At 43.0% G+C, this 16212-nt stretch overlaps 1 protein-coding gene across 3 annotated transcripts; it reads right to left on the reverse strand.

The window, feature by feature from the left end:
• Positions 1-6362: 6362 nt before the first annotated feature.
• LOC110538211 (receptor activity-modifying protein 1) lies at positions 6363-12951 on the reverse strand. 3 transcript variants are annotated; one of them, XM_021624868.3, is made up of 6 exons: positions 12467-12951; positions 11551-11613; positions 11138-11188; positions 8968-9006; positions 8547-8718; positions 6363-8284 (listed from the first exon to the last, which is right to left on the reverse strand). In XM_021624868.3, exons 1-6 carry the CDS (start codon positions 12531-12533, stop codon positions 8035-8037), a joined length of 642 nt encoding a protein of 213 aa, XP_021480543.2. In that variant the 5' UTR covers positions 12534-12951; the 3' UTR covers positions 6363-8034. The 3 variants fall into 3 exon arrangements, with proteins under 3 accessions (XP_021480543.2, XP_090049382.1, XP_021480545.2); XM_090193256.1 differs by lacking the exons at positions 11138-11188; positions 11551-11613; positions 12467-12951 and adding an exon at positions 9511-9821; XM_021624870.3 differs by lacking the exons at positions 11138-11188; positions 11551-11613; positions 12467-12951 and adding an exon at positions 9325-9821.
• Between the last annotated feature and the right edge of the window lie 3261 nt (positions 12952-16212).

A 16212-nucleotide genomic window follows, 5' to 3' on the forward strand; every position in this document is an offset into this window, starting at 1 on the left:
TCTCTCAACCAGCTTCACCTGGAAGGCTTTTCCAACTGTGTTGAAGGAGTTCCAACATATGCTGAGCACTTGTTGTCTGCGTTTCCTTCACTCTGCGGTCCAACTCATCCCACACCTTCTCAATTGGGTTGAGTTTGCGTGATTGCGGAGGCCAGGTCATCTGATGCAGCACTCCATCACTGTCCTTCTTGGTCAAATAGCCCTTACGCAGCCTAGAGGTGTGTTGGGTCATTGTCCTGTTAAAAAAAACAAATGATTGTCCCACTAAGAGCAAACCAGATGTGATGGCGTATCGCTGCAGAATGCTGTGGTAGCCATGCTATTTAAGAGTGCCTTGAATTCTAAATAAATCACAGACAGTGTCACCAGCAAATCACCCCCACACCATCACACCTCCTCCTCCATGCTTCACGATGGGAACCACATATGCAGAGATCATCCGCTCACCTACTCTGTGTCTCACAAAGACGCAGCGGTTGGAAACAAAAATCTCACATTTGGAATCAATAGACTAACGTTTCATGGACCAAGCAAGTCTCTTCTTATTATTGGTGTCCTTTAGTAGTGGTTTCTTTGCAGTAATTTTACCGTGAAGGCCTGATTCACACAGTCTCCTCTGAACAGTTGATGTTGAGATGTTACTTGAACTCTGTGAAGATTTTATTTGGGCTGCAAAAATTGTCCGGATTGACTGACCTTCATGTCTTAAAGTAATGATGGACTGTTATTTCTCTATGTTTATTCGAGCTGTTCTTGCAATAATATGGACTTGGTCTTTAGCCAAATTGGGCTATCTTCTCTATTTCATCCATACCTTGTCATAACACAACTGATTGGCTCAAACACATTAAGAAGGAAAGAAATTCCACAAATTAACTTTTAACAAGGCACACCTGTTAATTGAAATGCATTCCAGGTGACTACTTCATGAAGCTTCCTGTGGCTTCCGCAAAGTGGTAGTGGGCTGGCCCACTTTTCGGGACCACCGAGTGCTGTCTGTCCTCTGTTGCAACACTCACTACCAAGTTCCAAACTGCCTCTGGAAGCAACATCAGCACATTAAATGGGTTTCCATGGCCAAGCAGCCGCACACAAGCCTAAGATCACCATGCTCAATTCCAAGCGGTGGCTGGTGGGGTGTAATACTCGCCCCCATTGGACTCTGGAGCAGTGGAAACGCGTTCTCTGGAGTGATGAATCACACTTCACCATCTGACAGTCTGACGGACGCATCTGGGTTTTGCGGATACCAGGACAACACTACCTGCCTAAATGCATAGCGCCAACTGTAACATTTGGTGGAGGAGGAACAATGGTCTGGGACTGTTTTTCATGGTTCGGGCTAGGCTCCTTAGTTCCAGTGAAGCATACAATAACATTCTAGACGATTCTGTGCTTCCAACTTTGTGGCAACAGTTTGGAGTAGGCCATTTCCTGTTTCAGCATGACAATGCCCCTGTGCACAAAGCGAGGTCCAGAAATGGTTTGTTTTGAGATTGGTGTGGAAGAACTTGACTGGTTTGCACAGAGGCCTGACCTCAAACCCATCGAACACCTTTGGGATGTCCTCGCAGCAATGTTTCAACATCTAGTGGAAAGTCTTCCCCCTTTGCTGTTCTAGCAGCAAAGGGAGGACAACTCTATATTCATGCCCATGATTTTGGAAGGAGGTGTTCGACAAGCAGGTGTCCACATACATTTGGTCATGTAGTGTATGTAGACACCGTTTCAGTGCTGGAGATGATGATAATGAGTAATGAGTAATTGCCCTTTAACACCATGCTGTTATTGTTTATGCATGTAGATTCATCTCATATCAAGTGCTTGGTTTTGCTGTTATATGATCAAAAAATACACAATAAGATATCTATATGAAGAGCACTGTGTTAAAGGTACAGTTGGTTTGATTATGTGGTTTTGAAGAATAAAGAAACAAAAGGTTTTGGAAAATGTTGTCCTGACTCCCTCTAGCAGATGAGTTGCTCCCAGAGTCTCTAGAATCCACAAATGCAAGCTCTGTTATGATATAAGACATCTTCACTGGAGTGTTGGCAACTCAGCGGTTTGGATTGGTTATTCTGGAGTGTTGACAACTCAGCGGTTTGGATTGGTTATTCTGGAGTGTTGACAACTCAGCGGTTTGGATTGGTTATTCTGGAGTGTTGACAACTCAGCGGTTTGGATTGGTTATTCTGGAGTGTTGACAACTCAGCGGTTTGGATTGGTTATTCTGGAGTGTTGGCAACTCAGCGGTTTGGATTGGTTATTCTGGAGTGTTGACAACTCATCGGTTTGGATTGGTTATTCTGGAGTGTTGACAACTCAGCGGTTTGGATTGGTTATTCTGGAGTGTTGACAACTCAGCGGTTTGGATTGGTTATTCTGGAGTGTTGGCAACTCAGCGGTTTGGATTGGTTATTCTGGAGTGTTGGCAACTCAGCGGTTTGGATTGGTTATTCTGGAGTGTTGACAACTCAGCGGTTTGGATTGGTTATTCTGGAGTGTTGACAACTCAGCGGTTTGGATTGGTTATTCTGGAGTGTTGACAACTCAGCGGTTTGGATTGGTTATTCTGGAGTGTTGACAACTCATCGGTTTGGATTGGTTATTCTGGAGTGTTGACAACTCAGCGGTTTGGATTGGTTATTCTGGAGTGTTGACAACTCAGCGGTTTGGATTGGTTATTCTGGAGTGTTGACAACTCAGCGGTTTGGATTGGTTATTCTGGCGTGTTGACAACTCAGCGGTTTGGATTGGTTATTCTGGAGTGTTGACAACTCAGCGGTTTGGATTGGTTATTCTGGAGTGTTGACAACTCAGCGGTTTGGATTGGTTATTCTGGAGTGTTGACAACTCAGCGGTTTGGATTGGTTATTCTGGAGTGTTGACAACTCAGCGGTTTGGATTGGTTATTCTGGAGTGTTGACAACTCAGCGGTTTGGATTGGTTATTCTGGAGTGTTGACAACTCAGCGGTTTGGATTGGTTATTCTGGAGTGTTGACAACTCAGCGGTTTGGATTGGTTATTCTGGAGTGTTGACAACTCAGCGGTTTAGATTGGTTATTCTGGAGTGTTGACAACTCATCGGTTTGGATTGGTTATTCTGGAGTGTTGACAACTCAGCGGTTTGGATTGGTTATTCTGGAGTGTTGACAACTCAGCGGTTTGGATTGGTTATTCTGGAGTGTTGACAACTCAGCGGTTTGGATTGGTTATTCTGGAGTGTTGACAACTCATCGGTTTGGATTGGTTATTCTGGAGTGTTGGCAACTCAGCGGTTTGGATTGGTTATTCTGGAGTGTTGACAACTCAGCGGTTTGGATTGGTTATTCTGGAGTGTTGACAACTCAGCGGTTTGGATTGGTTATTCTGGAGTGTTGACAACTCAGCGGTTTGGATTGGTTATTCTGGAGTGTTGACAACTCAGCGGTTTGGATTGGTTATTCTGGAGTGTTGACAACTCAGCGGTTTGGATTGGTTATTCTGGAGTGTTGACAACTCAGCGGTTTGGATTGGTTATTCTGGAGTGTTGACAACTCAGCGGTTTGGATTGGTTATTCTGGAGTGTTGACAACTCAGCGGTTTGGATTGGTTATTCTGGAGTGTTGACAACTCAGCGGTTTGGATTGGTTATTCTGGAGTGTTGGCAACTCAGCGGTTTGGATTGGTTATTCTGGAGTGTTGACAACTCAGCGGTTTGGATTGGTTATTCTGGAGTGTTGACAACTCAGCGGTTTGGATTGGTTATTCTGGAGTGTTGACAACTCATCGGTTTGGATTGGTTATTCTGGAGTGTTGACAACTCAGCGGTTTGGATTGGTTATTCTGGAGTGTTGACAACTCAGCGGTTTGGATTGGTTATTCTGGAGTGTTGACAACTCAGCGGTTTGGATTGGTTATTCTGGAGTGTTGACAACTCAGCGGTTTGGATTGGTTATTCTGGAGTGTTGACAACTCATCGGTTTGGATTGGTTATTCTGGAGTGTTGACAACTCAGCGGTTTGGATTGGTTATTCTGGAGTGTTGACAACTCAGCGGTTTGGATTGGTTATTCTGGAGTGTTGACAACTCAGCGGTTTGGATTGGTTATTCTGGAGTGTTGACAACTCAGCGGTTTGGATTGGTTATTCTGGAGTGTTGACAACTCAGCGGTTTGGATTGGTTATTCTGGAGTGTTGACAACTCAGCGGTTTGGATTGGTTATTCTGGAGTGTTGACAACTCAGCGGTTTGGATTGGTTATTCTGGAGTGTTGACAACTCAGTGGTTTGGATTGGTTATTCTGGAGTGTTGACAACTCAGCGGTTTGGATTGGTTATTCTGGAGTGTTGACAACTCAGCGGTTTGGATTGGTTATTCTGGAGTGTTGTTATTGATTGATCTGTGATGCCATGATGGAGCAGGTAAAATGTATTTGGGTTTCTGGGCTGCTGGAAGTGCAGCGATAGGGGCCATCCAGAAGATCTCCCCCATGCTTGTGGCAGCATCCACATTAGGGGTTAATGCATTTCAAAGGGTTTCAGTCTTTGATGTTAAATGACATTTGTAACTTATTTTTTTTACATGATTTCTTTTTTAAGAAATGTGCAAATTAAAACTAAATCAGTTGAATGTAAGTGTCAATATGTCTCAATCATGTCGAACATCTGGATGGAATTGCTTTGAAATGTTATTTGAGAGACTCACCTCTAGAGGGCAATGTTTTGCAAGAAGAAATAATTCACTTTTTCAAGTAGTCTAGCCAAGCAAGCCTCTTAAATGACTCCTTACTTACATTGCTTAAGGTAGTCCATCGCATTTGATGATGACATCTACTACTGCTTGTTGGTTTGCTGATGACTGTATAATCTGATGTGGTATGCACTGTCTGCCACAGTCAGAGCACACAATGGCCCGTTCAGTCCTTTTTTTCCACAGCCAACTGCACACCTTGTTGGCAGAGCCCACGCCATATGGAATGGTCCGTGGCAACAGTCTCGAGGAAGGCAGGGTTTACCCCACACTTCTTTAGTGAGGTCTTCAAGGGATCCTTTAGAGTGCTTTTTCTGCCCGGAAGGCGATTCTCTAGCATCCGAATGGCGAGGCCGAGTTATCATAGCTGCTGGTGGGTGATGGACGCCTCAATGCTCCTGCTCCGGTCCTGCCAGGTCAAACGCGTTGGAGGCATTTTATGTGAAAGGTTTCACATCCATAAAGGACTGTAGATACACACACTGCCTGGTAGACTGCAACATCGGTGTCTAGGTGCAGGTTGCTGTTGTTAAAAACGGCTTCCGAGGTATTTAAAGTGTGGTACGATGGCAAGTGAGGAGTCTGAGATGGAGAATGCTTGTGGTTCAGGTGGAGGATCAGATGACCTGACAATGGACCCCTGTTTTGGGGATGTTAACAGACAGCCCCATTCTGCTGTATTCTCTCACAGCTGCTGTGAGGGTGGCTTGTAGAGCTTCTAGGCTATGAGCGCAATCGTTCTCCAAAGCTGAAGCTCGTGTCTCTTTAATGACCCCTACATCCACTGACACAACCACACACCTCACAATGGCTTGGTGTTGGAGCAAAAACCTGAGCAAAGACAAAAGGAGGAGAGGTAGGAAGCCAGCCGCTGAAGTATATATCTGCATGTATTATGAGATCTCTGCATATTGGGTCCTTGCAGAAACATGGGAAGCTCTAACTGGCTGGTCCTGCATGGTAAGGTGTGCTATGACCATACGCATATAGTTCACAGAATGGACATACAGTCTGACCATGGGAGTGTCCATTCTAGGAATTCAAATTCTATGATTCGAACCCACTGGGACCTGAAGAGTAACACTGGAGGTGGGTGAGGTCACTAGGAGGGCTGGGGTGAGGATGACCTGACTTCTAGAGAGGAAGAGGGCCATCAAACACACTTTCCCACCCCACCCAGCCTGACTTGTCTATGCCAGATAAGGGTGGGGATTACACAGCTGCTGTCACTTCTTGCTTAGAGAGGAGACCTCACACCGAAACACAGCAGCTATGTTATGTGAGTAAAACAGCTCCAATGGACTCTTGTAGGACTGCAATAAAGAATGGTGAAAATCCCACCCATGCAGTCACAAGACAGGGTAAATACTTTTTATTTGTTTTATCTACAAGAGTGCCCTATATGGTGAAGGGCAAAGGGTCTATTTAGATTTCACAATAACACCCCATCTCTGCACTGGGTCTAAATGAGTAAAAACTTGATGGATCATCCATGGCGTTATCAGCTGTGCATTCCATTAAGGCAGGGGGTTTAAACCAATTAGATCCAGTTAGGAGACTTCACAAAAATACAATATCTATTTCTACAATCCATTTCCGTAGCGTTCAAAACAAAGTCAAGTGATTAGGCCTTTGGCTTTAATATATTTAATTGCAAAATAAAATTATATACAGTACATTGTGTAAGGAAAGAGGCTATGCTTTGACTAAGACCCACACCCCTCTCACAGACAGTACAAAGTCCAGGACGTCTTATGTCCAGAGTAAGAGCAGAAATACAATACATAAGCATACATATTTCTTTGTTTCTAAACCTGAATGCAACTCAATGCTTTCAGTGTCATTCGCGACAACATAATAAAAAATGAAACAAACAGTTCTTACACAGTTTAAGTAGAGGAGAGATAGACATTAGTTTTTCCTTCTGTCTTCAGTCAGTGCTCACTGCTACGCTGAGCCGAGGGGGGGAGACTAAATGTTTGTCGTCTTTTGATCTAATGCTTGATTCAACTCTCAGGCATGCATCGACTGGCTCATCATGGGCGACAGTGGGGGCCGTCATTGTCAAGAGGGAGAGAGAGAGAGAGGTTGAGGCGCGGGGCCCTTAATGCTGGGAAATAGACAATTCCTGGAAACAGATCTCATAGACTACATGTTGGGCATAGGCTACCCACCCATTGTGTCTAGTTCCTGACCCCAACACAGACTGATGCTTGGCCAACCCTCTTCATCATGGCCTTCCTACACCCACCCCATACCGCATACATTCTTAACCCTGCACTCGGGGGCAAAGAGGGCTCTCCAATATACACAAAACACATTCAAGGACAGGAAAGCTATCAGGTGAGAGGGTACATCACGTTTTGTTCTGTAGTTAAATACAGAAATAAACATGATGGAGATCCTATATGGATAACTACACTCTAAGAAAAAACATTTTGGTTCTAGGCACCATTATTTTGGGTTCCATGTAGAGCCCTCTTTGGAAAGGGTTCTACTCTGAACCCAAAGGGGTTCTATTAAAATGATTCTACCTGGAACCAGAAAGGGTTCTTCAATGGGTTCTATGAGGACAGCCGAATAACCCTTTTAGGTTCTAGTTAGCACCTTTTTATCTGAGTGTACAGTAAATGGAGAGTGGGGATTCCTCAAACAGAAAGCCTTTGTCATTGGTTATCAACTCAATTGGAATGTCCAGCAATGCGAGACTCACGTTTTCCCAGCCAGAGGGTAGGAATTCCACTATATAATATCAAAATATTGTAAAGAATGTAACTATTCTAGCATAGTCAGTGTTAGGGTTCACATCTGGGACAAGATGGAGATGGTCATGGAATGGATTGTCAAGAATGACATAAGTCCATGAACCCTACTATCTTAAATACTTTCCTAAGGTGTGTAGGAAGTCAAAACATTTACATGGCTGTCGCCACTTTTGGTTAGAGTAGCATCGAGGAATGAGATGAGTTTTCAAGAAGCAACCCTGAGGATGTTGACCTGACACTCTACACAACACCGACGGACCCTTTCTTGAACCCCTGTGTCCTTGACGATGCTCATGTGGTACTACTCATTCTGTATCAGTGCATCCAAAAAGGTCATGTGTCAGGTGTTTGGGCTGTGAGATTGTTTTGGTAGGACTCCACAGAGCTAAGCCAATCATCAGTGGGTGGAAGATGCTAAGCAGTTCTCTGTAAAATAGTTGAGTCAATGGTCCCAGTCTTGAATCCTCATGGGATGGAGAGAGTGAGTCTGAACATGGAGGTGAGGCAGGGTGGATGAGGACGGATCCAGGACGTCCTATCAGGAGCTGCCATCTCCGTTCTTGGTCTTGAGCACCACCAGGACCACCATGATGGGGATGAGGCAGATGGGGGTCATCACCAGGGCAAACACGATGCTGGGCGGGGGGTCGCTCAGCCCCTCGTTGGGACAGTCCGGGAAGAACCTGGAGTGGATGTTTACAAACTCATTCTCCACCATCCTGTTGGGCCAGGGGATCAGCAGACACTCTGCTATCTCCTCCGTGCACATGGTGAAGGTGTTATACATCCTACAGGGAGGAATACGAGGGGTACTATTAGTACAAGAGAGGGCAACATTATGTGCTCTGAAAGACATTATTAAGAGTTTCATGGTATGGATTGATCATTAATGAGTGAGTTAACTCTGATTTCACTTGACTGTGTGTTGGGTTTCTCAAAACTACTGTTTGAACTAAGCATGTGATAATGCAAGACCAATGGCATGATAAGTTGGATCAGAAACAAATTAAACAGAACAATAAGTGGATTAAAATAAGCATTTAGGCCTACCTCTTCACATTGTTCCAGTTGCACCAGTCTGTGTTGTTTAATAACTCCATGCCACCTACAAAAGGACTGTAGCAGGTTTCCTTAAATAAGGTCGCGTAGCACTCCGTCCTTGTGTGAAAATACACACAAATCTCACAGTATTCTTCACAATTAACATACTTATTCCCACAACCTGTACAATAAGAGAGAGAATACTGTAAATTAGAAAATCAGTTCTTTAAAATTATGCAATCGTCAAAAAGGAATCCTTAAAATGAGGGATTAGAAGAATGTCTAGAAGATTCATGGTTACACATTATTACTAACAAGTCCCAGTCTGACCTTATGTTGATTTAACAGCAAGCAGAAACAGCAGTGTCACCTCTGATTCAACACTATTAAATAGCCTACATGTAGAGTCAGAAAGGTAATAATGGCCCACCTAATCCACTGGAGAATCCTCTGTCTTCGAGGCTAACGCCTGAGAAGAGAAAAGGACAATACATTTGTAGACATTTGACTGGCCAATGGTTGTAATCACAAGAGAAATGTCTGTTGAAAACGGCCTCTCAAACAGACAGGCTGAACAGCTGTGTCATTCAACATCTTTTTTAAAAGAATGATCAAATCTTCTAGAAAAGTTTTTCAAATGACTAATGTAACATTTAAGATCCCAATCAAAACGAAGCATGCAATGAATGTTATCTTTACTGCCGCACATCGTGTCAGCAACTCATTCTGACTGTCCAGCAACGCGAGACGTGCGTTCGCTGCCGCCGGGCCGAGCCCACACACTCACCAGAGAGAACAGAGAGGAGCACCGCAAAGAAAACAAGCGCTCCCTTCATGTCAGAGAAAGTGAACATAGGAGAGTTTCCCCTACTGACTGACGACCATCTAGACTGAGCCTGAACTTCTAACACCGAGCCCTGCAAGGCATAACAGGAAACTAGATAGGGGTGGAAGCAGCTAGACACGGCATTACCCTCGGTTACCAGATGTCAGATCGGTGTTACCCGCGGTTAGGTTACCAGATGTTCCTCGGGGATCTGTCTGTCTGCCCTGCGCCTTGGCAGCAAGCTCTTACCCTCTCCAGTGCATTTCTTTAGGACTGTCTTGCCTTTTAAAGGGGTGGAGGCTCAAAAGACTGTCCTCTCTCTCTCTCTCTCTCAAATAAAAGGGAGCACACCCAAGTTGGGCTGGACTCACATCTGAAAACCCTTTACTCTTTAACTCTAGTTCGGCTTTTTAGTCTCCATTTCTCACAGTCAAAGGCCTGGCTGACTTGCAGCTTGTGATTTATTTGCCTTGAGGGCTGCCTCTGCCAAATCGGAAACATAAGTAAACATTTAGGACCAGGGCGTTTAGGGTGGATGTAATCATGACTACGCACCGTGTGCTGTGCAGACGGCTGTGGATTCATATCTGGGTTAATGTGATTGTATCTGGAAGACGTTATTAGAGTCAGCCAGCTGTTTGCAAAGACCTACTCTCTATCTGCCCCACAGCCACAGCAAGTAATGCAAATCTCGAACTCAATAGGACTTTCAGCGTTCACACAATAGGATAAGCCTGGGAATATGGGTGGACTCCTCCTGGATCTTTATTTAGTACCTTGAGCCATGTGGAGCTGCATGACTGTTACCTCAGCAGACTACTGTCTCTGTTTCATACTGCTCTTCAAAGACAACGCATTAGACCACTTCTTCATCATCACTAAAATGATTATTCATACCTCAAGCTCCTTATCAAAAAGGAAGTTTTTCAAAATAAGTCTTTGTCGATTACTGGGATGAACTAATAACATTTAAAGTGACTTTAAAAAGATTTAGAAGATGTATTCTCAGGACAATCTATGCTACACAATGTGGTTGGGCCCCTGAAACACCATCTGTTCGCTGAGCAACGGTTTTGATTTAGTAATGACATCAGGAAATGTGTCTTTTCAGCAGAGGAGGAGCTCAGAGTTGGGTGAGTTGGAGGGGAGCGGAGAGAGAGAAAAGGGAAATCGTAGGGTGAGGAACAGTGAAGGGGGACTAGCTGCTCCAAAGTTCCAGTTGTTTCACAACTCTAGAGTTCTTGTTTATAACACAGCCATCACATGGGGCGAATGGTTAACAAATACAGGAAGTGCAGACCAGGTGGGGGGGGCTGCCTGTAACTAGGCTTCAGTTAACCTTTGACCCCAGACAATTACGGGCCTTATGTCAGCTGCTGCTAACCCCACAACGGTGGGGACCTCCCCACAGGTTTGTCTTGGCTCCACGGTATGCTAGAAGCCTAGGACTCTTGGCAGAGAGATGCATCTCAGTTGTCTTTTTTATTTTTTTAAGAGGTTGGCCAGTTATGTTCTGAACCCATGTGTTTACAGTGCTTGTCCAACAGAGTCCCCCATGGATTCAAATATAATCTCACATCAAAGCGTTGCGCGATAGAGATGACGAAGGACAAACCTCTGCGGTAATGTTTGTTTCGAACGTTAATGGGGTGCTACACCATTACAAACATTTCCAACATAATCCATCTGTGATCATTAGGTTGTGTAATACCAATATTGTGAAATAGGTGTTAAATTGTTGCCTAAAAAGTGTTCAATTAATCTGGTAACTTACCGTGGTGTTGGTAGTTTGCATATGTTGTTGAGTCATGCCGTGAAGTGAAACCTAATTGATGAGAATAACATACTGTTTAATCAAAGTATTGCTGTAAATGTATTCATCAGTACATTTACATTATAGTCATTTAGCAGACACTCTTCTCCAGAGCGACTTACAGTAGTGAGTGCATACATTTTCATGCTTTTTTGTACAGGTCCCCTGTTGAAATAAAACCAACAACCCTGGCGTTGCAAGAGCCATGCTCTACAAACTGAGCCACACGGGACCCCAATGGGACCCCCATCAAAGTGAAGACAGTCTAACAAAAAAACATTTGTTGTTGTTCCCTTGGTCTTGAACACTAGTTGACATAGATGAGTTGTGTTAGTTGACGTAGAGACCACGAGAAGAGGACAACAGTTAGTTACCTGGTGTGGTAGCTTGTGGCGCCTCATAATGTCCTATCAGGCCAGCTGCTGTAGAGCTCAGTGCTACAGGGACAGACACAAAACAGGGACAATGTCACCGGAGAGTTCTTGACAGAAAAGTGTGCACTCACATTCTCACACGTGCACAGTCAGCGAAATAAACAAAGACAAACACAAGCAAGTAGAAATACAGAAATTAGTAGACAGATGTGTATTATTTTTTTTTACATATAGAAGACTGATGAACTTATAGGAGAGACAGAAAGAGAGGAGTGGGAAAGAGAAACAAATGAAGAGAGAGAGCTGGTCAGTGGCAGGGAGTGTATCATCCCTTTGTTCTCTGAATAAAGTCTGAAACAGTTCAGCCATTTCCTCAAACACAAACTATTTAATTTAGTCTTTGAATCATTTTTTAAAAGTTTTTTTTGTAGAGTGATCTGGTCTGGGAAATTTAGTCTAAAGCTGAGGTGTTCCTTATTAAACCGTTATTGTGACATTGTGTTCTGTGAAGACCGTGATTATCTCAATCACATATCTTGTGTATTTGTTGGTAAAAAAAACAGATCATATCAATTAGAACAACAATCTGCTTATAATCGTCAAGAAAGACACCAGATCCATAACATCATCATACCTATATTTAACCTCTGCTTCTTCAACATTGGAGCATGAAAATGTTTTTAACAAATCAAAATCACTTAGTTTAGGCAACTTAAAACAATAATCTAATATTAGATCTGCCAAGCTCTTACTACAATCCCTTACTTCACCGTGAGCTTCTAAGCATTCCACTTACTGTAAGAGGTGAAATCTAGGGCAATATTTTACATACTTTTTTTCTCAGTAGTTCAACATACTTCTCCCTACCTCTGGCCGTCTTTACATACATATAGTACTCTGTAAATCATCTACTTACCCCAGAGAAGAAGAGGCAGAAAGGAGAAAGAAGAAGAAGACATGGGAGACGGATTAGGGGCTTTCATTTCTGCCTGACACTGCTCTGTTCCTCTTCCCTGGTGGACCCAGATTACATATCTCAACCTTTCTGCAGGAAAGCTCTATAAAACAACAGGAAGCTCTCGTTTCCTAGGATGGGCGGCTTGGGCGGGTTCCCACAATGGGACAGACAGCCCCAGACAAGGGGAGAGCTACTGTAGCCCACTACCACTTACAATACAATCCATCTCTCTCCTATTCTCTTTCTCTCCTTCTCACTCAACTGCTCTCTCTCTCTTTCTTTCTTTCTCTCGCTCTCTCCCTCTCCCTCACACTCCTTTTCCTAGTTTCTCTCTCTCTGTCTCTCTACTTCAATGCTTCCTCATACTCTATTAGACGTTCAGTTTGGAAGGAACAGACATCTGTACCAGTAGTCACTGAAGGTCTTCGTTTTGAAAATAGACTGCTGACTAGCTGATGACCCTGTAGCCTTTCTCACTTGCTCAAATCCTGTGAGTAAACTGATTTTCAGACTAATATGAGTTCCAATACACTATAAAAACGTTTTTATTCTATATGTGTTGATTCAACTTAAAATCACAGCAACCAGCTGCAATACAATTTCCAGTTTGCTCAACATTTGGGCATATTATCGACGACGTTGAAATGTCGGTTGGAGCATAATTAGAGTGTGCGACTTTCTTTATTTTTACATGTTAGCCAAACCAACATCAATTCTTAAGTTGAATTGTATGTTCACTCAACTTTCGATTTTAGGTTGAGGGAACATACAATTCAACTTGAGAATTAATTTAGGTTCAGCTACAATAATATGTCCAAATGTTGAGCAAACTAGAAATCACATTGCAGCTGAACTATTTAAGCTGAACCAGCGTAGCGAATTCGGGCATAGCACCAACCAGGACACAACCTTGGTCCAACAACTGTCAAACCAACACCGTAGCAGTTACACCAAGATATCCGAAGTTGGGTGAACTATAATATAGATGATTGTTAAACTATGGAAAAGGGTTTTGTTATTGGCAGATGACAGTTTTATTTCTTGTTTTGGTTGAGTAAAGTATGTTAATGATATAGAGCCCCCTTTGACTCCTTTCCAGTTTCAGTCATGTTTCAATTAATGGACCAGAACAGTCGAGTATTTTAAATCACCACAGACCAGATAAACAGGCAAAATATTTTCAATAATAGTTTGAGCAAATTGACTAACTTTTTTTGTTGCTATATGTGGTTTAAAGCATCATATTTCAGCCTCTGAAGTAAATGGTTTAGTTGTAAACTGGTCCCTCAAATTCATCTGACATTGTCCTAAAATCATTGGGTTAGAGTAGTATCATGTCAGCTCAACAATTTACCAATTCCAAGTCCAGCCAGAATGGATATGTACGCTCCAGGGACATTTTTCTGAGTTGCATTCTTTACACAAATATCTTTCTTTGAAACACAAAAATACAACCTAATAGACTTCAGCTGTCAAAAAGGTGTGGGTGTCTATTCATATAGACTGGATATACTACAACGCTGCTGGGTTTTTCATGCTCAATAGTTTCCTGTGTGCATCAAGAACGGTCCCCCAAAGAAGAACATCCAGCCAACTTCACACAACTGTGGGAAGCATTGGAGTCAACATGGGCCAGCATCCCTGTGGAACACTTTCAACAACTTGCAGAGTCCATGCCTCAACAAATTGAGGCTGTTGTGAGGGCAAAAGGGGGTGCAACTCATTATTAGGAAGGTGTTCCTAATGTTTTGTGCACTCAGTGTAGCTTGCTTGAAGTGGAAAACTATAAACTTTTCAAAGGCTGAAATGGATAGCTTCAACATGCTCTTTGACAACACAAACTGTCAATAATTGTTTTTATGCTATTCTGTTATGTCTCAAGGCTAGAGCTCCTTGTGAGAAACAGACCGAGCTGAATCAAGTCTGTAAGGAAACTTACATCAACTTCACTTTGTTTGTAGGGAAACGTTTATTAACTTAACACTAACAGTGCATAAGTCAAATATGGTTTGGGTTTTCTGTCACTGTCAGCACAAGGTGTGTGGGGGATGTCCCAGCTGGTGATGAGAGGAGATATGTTTTTGTGTTTCTGTATTTATTATGTGAAGTAATGGCTGATGACAAATCTCTCCCCCCAGCAGTAGTTCTGTGGAATGTCTCACCCCCTGCAAGGCTGTCATTGGCATATCCACAGAGCTGCAGTAGTACATTGAGACACTTCTGGGCCCTCCAGTACACACAAAGAATGACGCATTCATGATGCATTCATCCACGTCACTGATGTACTGTCTGCCTCAGCTGGGACTGAGCTTGCTAAGACTCTGGGCCAAAATGACTTCCACATTTCAACACCGATCAATGATTTGTTTTTCTCTTTACAGCTGATTGAATAAACCTCCAACGTTTAAGGACTTGAGTACATTAGCTAATCTGAATCTGCACAGAGCCATCAAGGGATAATGCAACACATATCATCTGTACTATTGGTGCTATCATAGAATTTCCACCATAAACTCAGCTACACTTCCTCTCGCTCTAGCTGATCAGCTTCCACCAAACGATTCCATTGGGAGGCTCAAATCAATGTTCAATGGGCCACAAGACACAAGCATATTTTGAGGAATGTCGAAAAACGCTTAGCTCAGCACCTCAATCAGATAATTATTTGAGATGATTAATAACCGTGTAGTGTATTTCGCCATCTGCACCGATAGGCCTCTGAACTGATCCATCTCCACTCGCACATCTGACCACATAAAACCCTCTTTCCAGGTGCCAGGAGTTACACACACCGTTTACATAGAGCACAATTAAGAACTTTCCGCTGATAAGGGCCTCGCTCTCAAGCATATCTTCCTGCTTTCTCATGTTGGCTATTGTTTCACAGTCTAGGATAAACTCGTTATGGCCCAGATCAAGCACCAATGTGGATGTGCCAGGAAAGAGAGAGAGCGGGCAAAGAAAAACGCGCCGTAAGAAGAGCACTGTAGGTGACACACTGAAACAGCCTTACTGTCTGCAGTGTCAGAGTTACAGATCAGGGGCTGTAAGTATCAAGCATCTCAGAGTAGGAGTGCTGATCTAGGATCTAAAAGGCAAGTCAGCGCTCCTACTCTGAGATGCTTAATGGCCCCAGGAATACACCACCAGTAACTATGAGTGAGAATCAGAACTAATTGTACACAAATATTATTCCATTGTAGGTGGCCTGGACATACTGTGCTAAATGTGAATCAATGATCAATGAAGGATCAATTATGCCCGATGATACACAGTAAAGACCGAGCATATGGTTTACGTCAAAAGACAGCAACTAGACGCGTTTTGAAGATTATTTCATTACTTAATCACTCTTTTATTCTGGTTGGGCCTGGTGTTTTGAAGATGATTTCATTACTTAATCACTATTTTATTCTGGTTGGGCCTGGTGTTTTGAAGATGATTTCATTACTTAATCACTCTTTTATTCTGGTTGGGCCTGGTGTTTTGAAGATGATTTCATTACTTAATCACTATTTTATTCTGGTTGGGCCTGGTGTTTTGAAGATGATTTCATTACTTAATCACTATTTTATTCTGGTTGGGCCTGGTGTTTTGAAGATTATTTCATTACTTAATCACTCTTTTATTCTGGTTGGGCCTGGTGTTTTGAAGATGATTTCATTACTTAATCACTCTTTTATTCTGGTTGGGCCTGGTGTTTT

Source organism: Oncorhynchus mykiss, chromosome 12 (assembly GCF_057628025.1).
Source record: "Oncorhynchus mykiss isolate SJ-2025 chromosome 12, ASM5762802v1, whole genome shotgun sequence".
Classification (NCBI taxonomy): domain Eukaryota; kingdom Metazoa; phylum Chordata; class Actinopteri; order Salmoniformes; family Salmonidae; genus Oncorhynchus; species Oncorhynchus mykiss.